The 13,399-nt window shown below is 40.2% G+C and overlaps 1 protein-coding gene across 1 annotated transcript; it reads left to right on the forward strand.

Moving 5' to 3' along the window:
- Window positions 1-10,690: 10,690 nt before the first annotated feature.
- LOC139717790 (BTB/POZ domain-containing protein KCTD8-like) lies at window positions 10,691-11,618 on the forward strand. Its single transcript, XM_071629290.1, has one exon. The coding sequence runs from the start codon at window positions 10,869-10,871 to the stop codon at window positions 11,616-11,618; it is 750 nt and encodes a 249-aa protein (XP_071485391.1). The 5' UTR covers window positions 10,691-10,868.
- The last annotated feature ends 1,781 nt before the right edge of the window (window positions 11,619-13,399 follow it).

The following is a 13,399-nucleotide window of genomic DNA, read 5'->3' on the forward strand; positions in this document are numbered from 1 at the left end:
GAAACTGAACAAAGCGGATACAACGTTCTCTAGTATGCTGGACTGTAGTTTCGATCTCTCATGGATTAACACTATGGATTTTTTTTTTAATAACGAATGTTGTGGCATTTTTCTTATAAAGCGGAATTGCAGGACGAGTTTCCATAGAAAAGGTCATTACACGAGAAAACTAGAAAACTATGACACTTACTTACAACTTCCATAAAGTGAAAAAAGTAACTTTAAATGTGGTGTCTCATTGTGTCATGTGTGAGTTGAGTACTGATCTCACTGTAGGCCTAACCAGTTATTATGGTTTCTTGAGCGTGGCGTCAAACCGCCATGTCGCACACATGGCGCCAACGCACCATATTGTGTGCGTGTCTATGATGCACTGCTTCACAAAGCACGTATACAAGGCGCGTTCGTGTTGAGATATCGAAGTCTCGACCACACATCGATACACAAATCATAGTGGGCAGATTCGGGTGTCATATTTATCGATCCCACGACACCGATGAATTATCTACGCCGTGTGAATAGCATCGAACCAAGTCGGAGTATTTGCCATGTATATGTATCTCCGCAATGCGTGCACCTAACCTTTCAGGATTGGTATGTGGTTTTACTTCATGCTCTTGCAGGAGCATATAGCAAATTTCTGGGCCCCATTTCATAAAAAGGTTAATATGATAGCAACTCCCTTGACTGAAATGGTAATTGTCGTGGTAACGACAAAGATCCAGCTTCCTGAATGGCTGTTGCTATCATAATGGAAAGTTGCCATTCCAGCAAGAGTTACTGTCCTCGCATCTTTTATGAAATGGGGCCCTGGAGTGGAATTGTGATTATCAAGCGGGATGTGTCCCAAGGGTTATACATTGATTACAGACATATGAAAAGACTGAAACAAAAAACGATGAATCTGTAGAAGTTTGCGATAGACATGATAAGTCATGGCTGCAAATATGTCTGAAATTATTTCATCCTGGCGTCATGTGGGCACCTCGAAGAGTCGTCGCCTTCACGTAACTGCTACGTCACTTTTGATATGTTTGCATCTATTGGTGAACCTCACGTGTTCCCTTATGGCTCGTTTTCTTCACAAACCCCCAAGTGCACAGTATCATCAGTTAAGGTTAATATGTCACTCCTTGAAACCTGATGGAAGGGAAAACCCCAGATCAGTGAACGTATCTGCGTCATCATCAAAAAACAAACAAACAGACAAACAAACAAACAAACAAACGACAACAACAACATATTATATCTTATGGATTTGGAATTGTACAACGTATTTGAAAGGACGAAGTAGTATTGTTTGTTGGCGTGTGAACTGTTCTTGTACCTGTCAAATTCTTCCCAAATGTTGGCTGAAATGCCAATAGGGTTTCATCATTTCCAAATTCCAGGAAACACGTTCTTAATCGATCACCAACACGCTGTCCACTCCCTGTCAAAAAGTAACACATTATTAAGAGTAAATACGATTTAAATTTGAAAAAAATGTACATAGAAATGTAAACAAATCATAATTTATTCACTATTTCTTTTAGAGAAAAGAGATTATTCGAAATTGTACACATATTGCATATTTAGCTCATACCAATCCTTTATTCAAACAACTTAAAACAGCTGGAGCGCACGACCTTTACACCTACCAATCGTGTTCAACGTGATACAATCATCCCGAATTGCCACCGTATACACTCGTATCCCACACATCATCGCAATAGCTTTAATTTTAACAACTCCGAGCTACCTCTCCGTCATAGATCTATCCAACGCCACGGATCAGATATATGGAATTCCCTAACCGAACAAATAAGTGATGCACATCACACTTTATCTCTCAAAGCCGCCATAAAAACGCATATCATATCAAATTATGAGGATAAGTCGATACCATGATAATCTCAATCACGAAATATTTCAGTGTTTCTCTTCTGTTGCACTTCGTTATTCCGAAAGTTCGTTAATCCGAAAATGAAGTGTAAGTTTCGCTATTCCAAAGGTACGTTAATTAGAACATGAAATAATGTGGTGTGTGATTTATTCCAATCATTTTTGTACAATGAATCTATTGTGGCATGTTTTTCTGCTATATTGTATGCACGGACTTGCAACAGCCACTAGCTGAGCAAGTTCCTTTTATCACCGCATTGATTTATTAAATGAAAATGGAATAAAATGAAATGAATGAATAAAGGATTAATAGGGTTCGTCATTCTGAAGGTTTTCTAATCAGAAAATTAAATTAGGTTCGTTAGTCTGAATGTTTGTTAGTCCGAAAATGAAATAAGGTTCGTTATTCCGAAGGTCCGTTAATCCGAAAAAAAAGGTTCGTCATTCCAAAGCATATTCGTTAATCCACAAACCAAATAAAATGCGTAATTCCGAAGGGTCGTTGGTAAAGACCTTGTTTTCATTTTCGGATTACTGCAGGAAAGCGTTGGATAAATCCACATACACAATGATTTGCAACGTGTTGTCATGACAACGCACTGGCAATTCTGTCAAAATTGCGCGTGATTAGGAAAATTGTCTGCGTCACTACTAAATTTCCGAATTTTAGTTTTGTCTGGCTCGAAGCCGCAATTTCACTGCTCTCACGTTAGAATTCTATAACATTTTGAGATAACATTTTTTTTCTCGGTCTGGCAAGTTGTCGTTGACACGAGGGAGCTCGTTCCCCTTACCGAAGTGAGAGATGCACTTTTCGGACATAATTCGAGGCGGTGGAGTGTTGGTATACATATTTCGCTTGGAAGTGCACGTGCCCAGGTAAATATTTGAGATTTCGTTCATGAAAGAATCGAAGATCATTACTGCGTTCTCTGCTGTTCGTCGTCGACGGATAAAGAAAGAGAGCGAGCGGGAGAGAGCGGGAGAGAGGAAAAAGCAAAACATACTTGTAGGAAAGAGAGAAAAAGAATAATCTGATGAAGCATGAAGATCCTTCTGCTCTATGCTCTCTGTTTTGTTTGTTTCCTCGTTCGATCTAATCTGTAGTGTGAACGATGCTGAAATGGCAAATGCCGTTTGAAGAGAGAAATACCATCATTTTGTTTTACCGACTCTTGACGGACGCTCGACGATCTAGTTCATATACGTCACATGACGTGAAAGAATTGTAGATGTCTATTGAGATTGATCACTTTCGATTCCAGGAGACCATCGATCACGACAGGGTCATCACCAATCGATGACCATTTCCGCTGGGACTCGCGATGGACGTGCCGTATGTCTGATGTGCGTCTGCTTTTGACGCACGTCTCTAGCTCCCACGGTGATCTTTTTTTTTTTTTTTTTTTTTTTTTGGGGGGGGGGAAGATCGTAATTCATTTTCTCGAGGCAATCACATGAGAATTATTTCACGTTGTTTGCATAAGTCAAGTTTCAACTACACAATTGGATTTGGGTTCAAAAACAGACTGCGTTCAATATGTCTTTACATATCTATATATTCATATGTTTCATATATTCATATATTTATGTTATTTGTTGTTGTTGTTGTTGTTGTTGTTCATTTTCCATCTGTGAAGATGGCTGGATAGCCCATATTTAGCTACACTAAGCTGGTCTTCCATGGGGTCCAGTTGGATGTGGGGTAGGACCACTTCACCGGGTTAGACACCCTGCTCTTTGCGATGAATGAATGAAGCGGGATCTTTTACGTGCATGAGCTGTGACTCTCTCATACACGGGACCTCCATTTTTTGTCCTATCCGAGGGACAGAGTGTTTTGCCTCTTGCTAGAGGGGGCGGTATGTTTACACACAACATTGCTCAGTCCAGACTCGGGTTCGAACCCGGGCCGCGTGATCGTGAGGCAGACGCGCTACCGACTGAGCCAACTTATTTGTATATCTATATATTCATAAAATCATATATGTATTTGTATGTGTGTGTGTATGTGTGTGTCAACATAATATAATACACAAAGTCTCAAGTTTTTAAATGTGGGAGGCGACTCTGATGCCACTTTCGGGTTTCATCAGCTAACAAGCAAAAAAAAAAAAAAAAAAAAAAAGGAGGGAGCCTTCAGTGCTGCTTTCTGATTCCACTTCCGGGTTTCTTCAGCTGACAAGCAAGAAAAAAACAAGGTATTCCTATGTTTTGTGCAAAAAAAAAAAAAAAGTGGGGGCCGAGACCCCCATTCCCGCCCCTCGTATCCGCCGGCCCTGTATCAGAAAAGTAAGGTCCCAAGGGTTAGCCTAAAACCTAATAAGATCATTCTCTCGCCACTACTGCTCCTCCTCTCTCTCCCCACCTCCGATTACATACCTGAGGGAAAAGGATAACTTTCGTACTTCAACGCGAAAGCAATCGAGAATCGAGAATCGGAACAGGACATCATCAAGGTCTACTGCGTGTCCTTGAGCTATGAGGATAGCTTCACAAGCATGTCGCCTTCCCCGAAGTGATGTCTCAGAATCCTTACAGAACATTCAATGTTAACCAAATTGTCATCTGAAACAATCTGTTGTTAGGCGGCACCTCTCTAAGAAAAACTATTCTGGTTTAAAAAAAAAGGATTGTTAGAGAGAAAAGAGGAAATACTTCACTGTTTGAATGTATAAAAAGTTAGATCACAAAAACACAAAGAACACAAACTCATACACAAAACAAATTACTAATTGCGTTTTGGGGTGTTTTGTGTTTTCACTTTCAAAGTTAGTAGCGATATGACACATATATATATTTTTTTCGTTTTCGTGGCACTCCTTTCTCTATTCATTTGACATTTTTGGCATTAAAAAATCATGACTTTGAAAAAAAAAATCTGTGTTGACAACATCGTTGACTTGGGGTCTTGGACCTTTTAACGGAAATCTAGGAATCAAGAAAGATCTATTTTCGATGTGTTGAGCTGATACATGCGCGTAATGATATTTAGGAAAGAGGCTAACTCATTCAAGTCTTCTCTGATCATTTTTAAAGGTTTTAAGAAACGACTGCCACACACGTAGAAAAGATATCTCATCTCCATGGATTTTCCTAGATTATTATTATCATTGTTAAACCACCTTACGAAAATCGCGAGAGGAAACATGTGATCAAAACAGAGTCTGCAAAAAAAAAAAAAAAAAAAAACTGGACGCAGGTTGTGTTTGATGTGCCTCGATATCAGCAGCTGATTCTCCTTAGCATTTTGTTTTGTATGATTTATAAGATTCATGTGACCGACACTGGACAAAGCAAAGGGGAAAAAACAGAGTAAGACAAGGAGAAAGCAAAGTGTTACTTCGTCAAATTGATGTTTGCTTTTGCGTGATTGAATGATGAAGCCACACTCCGCAGATTTGCCATAAATATTCCTCTATTTGATTTATCAGTCTGCTTCGAGCAAATACAAGAGCAATGTGTCACTGCGGTATGTCTACATCTACTTCGGATGACTGTCCCCGCCGACAAAATCTGAAACGATCCATGAGAAGTACTGTCACCTCATATCGCATTTTGGGATGTCACGTCTGACCGGACTCAACCAATCATGGTCACGATCCCTCCGTCAGCTGAACCGTCGTGAGCATCCTGGCCACATTGTGCAGGGATCCACCGTAGAGCAGCTGACACAATAACGGCAAAACTAATTTATCTCGTCTAGGGATGAGATAGGAAGGAGGTGAAACTTTTTTCTTTCTTTTTACTTGGGCTCCTGTATTCAAATTGACATCGGACCCATTTATGCAGCAAAAAATCAATGATTTTCACGGCTCTAAAGTGCAGAGTGGGTGCAGCGTGAGATCTTCATACGGCTGGAGTGTTTCGCTGACCTCCTGTGTTATTGACCCTGTATAGCGACCTACAAGAAGTTCGCCCAGGGATATAGGGTTCTCTCTTAAGTATCCGCAGTCTAGTAAAAAGTTGGAGTACTTCCGTTTGAGAACTCGGGACGAAATGACAATAGATAAAAATGCTTCTTCTCTCTCCCCTACATCTCAGACGACATCTGAAGGGAAAGACATCAATGCCTCCTGCTTATAAGGTGTGTCTGATGAATATTGTGCCTTTCACTTTCCGCTGTGCTTCGTGTGTTCATCTCTGCGTTGTCATGGTTGCGTGATGATGTCATTTTAAGTCTAATGAGCTAATCAGACGTAGACAGTTTTTGATGAGATATTAACTCGATATCGTTTCCCCACCTCCTTGTTTAATCAGTAAACCCATCTGCCTAGAATCTAATCTTGCAAATGTAACGTTTGGTACAGTATTTCCCTTGGTCAGGGTACGTGCGTCCGTTGTTGATGATGATCGCTTGATTATAACGGAAGTTACCCGTTACTTAATGCGTTTTATCATTATAAATTTGATAATCATCTGCGCTTAAGCTTATTTTGTTACTTCTAATGATAAATGATTAGGGTAACAGCTTCTTCAGGTATTCCGAGCAAATGGGGTTATCATACATATAAGAATAGTAAATAATTCCGCAAACTATCATTCATTAATGCATATTGACAAACTGACATTTATTAGAAGAACTGTCCAGCTATAATTGGTCCGTATCGTTAAAATTCAAGCACAATTTTTAATCATCATATTCATTACTGAAAAAATGTGGAGGTGGTGATATGTATTCAAGAAACTTTATATTGATAATTTATGAATTCATTACCATGTTGAAAGATAATTGTCTTCCTGAACTCACGCTTTAAACGCAGTGATATTGGTTCTGGATCTGAAAAATATATCTTTCTTACTCTCTATCTATCTATGTCTCTATCTATCTATCTCTCCCTCTCCCTCCCCGTCCCCGTCCCCCTTTCGCCCATTTCCTTTTCTCTCACTCTTACTCTTTTCCCATCAGGCGTGTCGTAATATTACGGTCCATTTTTAATCTTTTCCCTCCTACTTATTTCTTTCTTCTCTGCATACTTCCTACGTAATATCCCGACCGGTCCTTTTAATGGACCCAGGTAATCTATTAACCCATCTATTAACCCAGTTTCAATTGTTGGTCTTCGGCATCCAATACTGCTTCGAATATGACATCGTTTTCCATTCCTTTGAATCAGATTTTTTTTTTAAATGTTCATCTTATAGCACACATACACACACATAAAAAGTGGCCGGGAGATTAAAAATCATGAGTGTTAGAAATTTAAACAAGTAATATACACGAGTCACATTACCACTTAGTGACAACCTTCCGCCATGTGTTTTAAGCTTTCAGCATTTCCACCAGACAGATGCGACGGCTTGATGACAACTAAATGCATTATCCATAAAGCGTTGGTAAACAGGTCTCTGTTCCGAACCAACATTGAGTGATTCAGGTGTGCGAAATGAGTCAAGGTTCCCATCCCCTCCTCCTTCTTTCTCTGTCTATCTCCTACCACCTCTCTTCTATCCATCTATCTTAATTCATCTTCCTCTCCTTCTCTCTCTGCTTTCTTTCTTTCTTTCTTTCTGTCAATCTGTTTTTCCTCTATTTCTTTCTCCCTTAGTCTTATTTTTTCTATCTCATTATTCAACCTCCTCTAAGCGCAGGATTTGTTCACTTTCCTTTCGCTCAGAGTGTAATTTCATTTGTGTCTTACGTAAACCCTTCTCAGTTCCCCTGGAAGATATGTCAACATCGTCTCCATTGTATCAGAGTATAGTAATCATGGAAATACACATCGCTTCTGCCCCAACTTTGTCAATTAGCAAGAGGGGATGGACTTAGCGCTGACTCACATCTCTACCTGTTTTTACATGATATCATTCACATCACCATCACAAAGTCCTTTAGTCTTCCTTTGACTGAAGACATTACAAACCGATGTTTGGTATATTAACCCTTTTCATGCCACATTTATTACCAGTCCATAGGTTTATGTGTGAAGTTTGTGTGCATTTGACTCTTTGGTACAGAAAGGGTTAACGGCAAGCTCTTCTAAGTTTAGAATCAATTCAAAGCAGAACTTAAGACGACATGATATACGTATGTACATATTATATACAGAATATATCTGTATATATAATTATATATACATTATGATGAAGACAGACCCATTGCATTTTAACACAACAAACAAAGCATCCATCTCCTTTAAAGAAATATTTACTTTCAAAGTAGAGTGTATCGATACAGAGCTAGATCTGCTATGTAATGTGACTCTAGAAAACAAAAAGTCGAAACTACATAAACTGTTGTAAAACGTTAAAAGATCTACTCATGTGTCATTATGTAATACCGCAGAACAAGTCACCTTTAGGCTCACACATCATGCTGTAACATTCATTTAGATTACAAAACAGGGCTCACTAAGATATTGCATCCTCCATATCTTCATGTCAGTGAATAGTTTTATCATTTTAGTAAGTAAATTGTCTTCATACTGTAGATTGTATCAACAAGAACTTATACAATCAGTAACGCATCGCAATTGATCTGGCGAGATACTAGGTGTCTCGGACAACGTTCAAACACTCCGAGGGGGAAATCATTCATCCCATCCTCATTTCTGAAGACGTCCACAATAACTGAAAAAAAAACTGCAGTATCAATATTACCAAAGCTAAATGCATAAACCAGTCACTTGCTGATATTATAAAGCAAGTGTTTTGTAATGTAGCTGTGACTTGAAATAATGATAACACAGCTCTTCAATGTGCGACCTTGGAGCACTGTACGAATTGATGGACGCGCGCCCTCTATAGAGCTCTTGCGTTCAGTTATCCCAAGAATCAACATAAAGACAACACAGCACACATCTATCTCTAAACGACATTATAGGCTTCAAAGGGAAATAAATCAGGCAATTTACCGTATGATAAGAACTTTATATCTGTTTCGAGCACTGGCACCTTAGGTCCTTAAAAGCACAGTCGCTCTTAGTGATAAATTTGATAGACATGTAATTAGCAAAAAAAAAAAAAAAAAAAGAAATCCTTTGATTCCGATGGCTACAATCAAACCGTCTTTTTTGTTGATTAATTTGTTTCCACAAAACACCTTAATTACGAGTATAATGTTTTATAACAAGGAATTAACCCTTTCAATACAGACAAGCAAACTTGTGGATAAAAGGCTGAACATACAATTGAACAAGACAACGTTTTACATTATTACATATCACCACATGTGCTAGAACAAAGCTGATGTTCGGGAATGGGCTACAACCATTTCCGTGTTTTTCAAGAGGCAGGCTGCGATATTCGAACGCTCCTATCTAGTGAACAAAATTATAGAACAAATTTCTTCTGTGTCAACATTTTACTATTGTCAGTGGGGAAAAATTATAGAGACAAAAGAAAGCTTCCTTCTACACAGGAGGAAATACCGGCAAGTTTTAATCAATATTGTCAGCTATATTTTCACATCCTCGTGGCTCAATGATTAATCGTCACGGTAACTCTGATAACATTTTCGTCACTGGTATTAAATCCCAAAACCGCAACAAGGAAGACGCACAAGCAGGAAGACAATTTGAAAAATAGAATGATTGAAAAAATAAAGTGCTTGCATTTGGGGTTTTTGGACAACGCTTAATCATGTTAGTAGTTTTTGTTCTAAAAAAGAAAATTGATAACGCTTGGTTTCAGGTATAGATGTTTAAGTGGAAGGCCACAGTCGGGGGAAAATCATTTTGATTGCGAAAGACATGTAGTAACATGAATGTTTATGTGTTTGACGGAGCAGACTATTATTGCATTAATGAAAACTATAAATAAGCACTAAACATAAATTGTCAACATTTCAGTCCTCACGAGAAGTGCTTGTAAGTAGATCGAAGTAAATTTATGAAGAGTTTTATCGCAAAATGAGCTAGCTCCATTCTTGTTAAAATGAGATGTTTGTGATTAAAGCTGCTAAAAAGCAAGGAAAATAATAAAAAAAGACAGGACATTTTTAATCATAACTTCTAGAATATTCCTTGTTATCAGTGAGGTATTACTGGTAAGGTTTAATTTAATCTCATGATGGACTTACTTTGAAATGTTTAAAAATGGGGCTTTATTAGCTCATTTTGCAATAAATAATATATATATGTATACATATATATGTATATATATATGATTATATATATATATATATGTATATACATACATATATATATATATATATATATATATATATATATATATATATATATATATATATTCGTTAGTGCTAGGGACAGTTTGAACACTTTTCTTTTTTTCTTTTTAAAGGTATTCCCATATTAAATAAATACAGCTTTTGTAGCAGTTCCAAATGTTTTAAGAATGAGCCATGATGCCGTGCGACCGTTTCCTCACTAATCTATTTAAAAGCCAAGTCCAATAGGTACAATAAAAACAACACTTAGGGGTTAACGTTTTCATCAGACATGGCATTCGATAATTGCAACGTCGCGCATAAACAGACTTTACCGGTTATGACCTGATGCTGTCGGGAATTCTGTTCAGAAGTAATGAGAAATAGATGGAAACGTGTGGTGATTTAAGCTTGGTTTTATTTCACTTTTTTCAGAATGACATTATTGCAAAGATATACAGGCAGCTAAAATTACATCGCTAGATGTCGCGGGGAATACATGCAGACGATCAGCTGACGATGGCGAACAATGCTTAGCATGCTCAGAGCGCGTTGATTCGTCGCGACGCCGAGTCGCCCGTCTACGTGCTCTGCGACGCACATCGCAGTCGGCAGCTCAGCGTGGTGGCGATAGTATGCGCATTACGCTCAAAGTCGCATGCAGTGCTCAGATATCGTCACTTGCATACTGAGCTCGCTTCGGAGTGGATAGCACAAAGCGGAGTGCAGGTCGCACCGCAGTAGAGGCAGTACTTGCAACACAACATTTAGCGGGAGCAGATGGTTGTGCACTCGCTTGTCACTTCGGATTCAGGCCTTCCATGCAGACTTTGTTGATGTGTCTTATTTATTCACTGAGCTGCACAAAATCCCCAAAATGTCGTCGGACCTGGAGCCATTCCCCGCTGTGGTGGAACTCAATGTGGGTGGACAGTCCTACACAACAGCTTTATCGACTCTAACCAAGGACAGAGACTCGCTCCTAGCGGAGCTATTTACAGGAAGATCCGAGTCTGGACTATTGCATAGAGACTCGAGAGGTAGATATTTCATCGATCGTGATGGTCAATTATTTCGGTATATTCTAGACTATCTGCGGACTCATAAATTACTGCTGCCGGAGGATTTCACCGAAGTTTCTCGCTTGTACGAGGAGGCCAGGTTCTACCGGCTGGCGGGCCTAATGAGCATGCTTGGCTCCTCGGGTCACACGAACGCAGCAGCCTCGGCAAATTCTCTCCCAACTAACGGGGCTTCGGGAAAGGCGGCTGGGTTTCTCACCATAGGATACCGCGGTACGTTCGCCTTCGGGCGCGATGGACTTGCAGATGTGAAGTTCAGGAAGGTGTACAGGATTTTGGTCAGCGGGAAGGTGTCGCTGGCCAGGGAGGTGTTCGGGGACACTCTCAATGAGAGTCGCGACCCGGATCGCGGCCAGAGCAGCAGATACAGTGCCAGATTTTATCTGAAACACATCTATCTGGAGCAGGCATTCGACTTGTTGGCAGCGACAGGCTTTCGCTTCATCAGCTGCTGCGCGTCCGGCACGAGCGCCCTGGTGGGGCCGCCAGAGACCGAAGAAAGTAAGTGGCATCACTACAATGAGTTCGTGTTTCAACGATCTTAGATCAGAGAGTAGTACGGACAACGACGACACAATGCAGTACTGATATCTTGAAATATTAGCTATGATATTGATGAGTGCCGAGGGTCACTTGACCTTTCAGCCAAGTATTTCTTAGCGCCCCGTGATCTCTGGCCATCATTGAGCTCATCCAGCGTTGACGACCTTCCACAAGATCCACGCGGAGAAGGCAGCGAAGGGAAATATTCTATTCATACATCGTCTTTACTGTGATTCAACCTGGTTGTATCGAAAGGAGAAGCGTAGGCGCTGGATTTGATGTGTTCTATCAGGATTATCCATCCAACCAAGACTGTTCAGACAGCCTTCTTGTGTTTAATCTGATGCATTGACTGGTGCGAAACAATAACTGTATGACGCACACATTATGGGATCTGTACCATGTCATTACTTGTGCGGCACCAAGATTTGAAGCTACTCGTTAGAAAAGAAATGTCAAATATTGCCCCCTTTTTGAGAATAGATTGGTAATGCGACTCTGTGACTAGTAGTTAATCAGTCTCTCTCCCATCCCTCCTTCGCTCACTTTCTTTCTCCATCGATTCCCCCCTCCCCCCCCCCCCCCCCTTCTCCTCATCGAGACCAGTCAGCATGGGTTCCCTAGTGTCTTGGATGATTAACGCATATCGAGTGCTTGTTCCTTAAGGAGAGTGTACATTCGCAGATCCGGGGGAATAAATTATGATGATTTCTGGAGACGCGAGAATCGCAGTCCTTCTCTCTACAGGAATGTCCCCTTTTCTATGTGTGTTTTCCTTTCCTGTCTTGCATTGTCGACACGCAAGAAAGAAATACTACATGTACTACATGGGAATTTTTCACGCCAGGTTTTCATCGATTGAATGTTCATTACACGCCCCTAGACCGACCCATATTAAGTGCCCATACAGGTACCTGGGATGGGAATCGTTCTCAGCCATTATCTGTTACTACATCTTCAACCACATCAAATCAATCAAACAGTCCTTTATGGCATTGGAACAATACCAATCTCAATCAAACAGCGGGATATGATGAACTGACCAGGAGTTATTATTTTTGGACTCTTTCAAAGCAATGTATGGACTGAGCATCTTTGTCAGGGGAGTGTGTTGAAGAGTGGAACTATCATGCATACCTCTGCTCGTATAGCAACCTATAATACCCCCATTCCGCAGATTCTTTCTCATTGGTTACTCATCGGAGCAAAGGTTGTTGCTTACGACCACCCACCGGAGTGTATCGGATCGCATTCTGATGAATCCTACTTGGTTGGTCGACTATCAGATGAGTGTCAGACGTGTGACGCGTGATCTTCATCGGACGATCTTGAGTCATCGGATCACAGCCCGACATGTCTGACACTGACCCGATAGTCGACCAACAGAAGTCGGATTTATCGGACTGTGATCTGGTGCACTTCGATGGGTGGCCGGAAGCGACAAACTTTGCTTCCGATGAGAGAAAATCTCTGTGGAATGGGGGTACGATGATGTCGATGGGTCATGTATAGGGTAGTGGAGATACATGCACTATGCAGAAAAACAAGGCCTGTTAAAGTGCTAGGAGATATAGAAACGAGATATGATATTTATATTGCACGTTGAACGATGGTCGTCATCGCGCTGTATGTTTTGCATATACTCAAAGGAAAAAAAAATCACATTCCTGAGATTATATCATTAGTCATTGTTAACAGTCATATGAAGGACCAAGTTCAGTGACCAATCCAGGTATTTAGTTCAGTGTTGAAACTAAGAAAATTGTTATTACTCCTTTACAGA

Source organism: Diadema antillarum, unplaced genomic scaffold (genome assembly GCF_040938485.1).
Source record: "Diadema antillarum isolate AM-2024a unplaced genomic scaffold, OU_Dant_1.0 scf00000082, whole genome shotgun sequence".
NCBI classification, from domain to species: Eukaryota; Metazoa; Echinodermata; class Echinoidea; order Diadematoida; family Diadematidae; genus Diadema; species Diadema antillarum.

Excerpts from the sequence above, each read along its gene's own strand:
- LOC139717790 (XM_071629290.1), top strand. The coding sequence starts at position 10,869 with ATGTCGTCGGACCTGGAGCCATTCCCCGCTGTGGTGGAACTCAATGTG.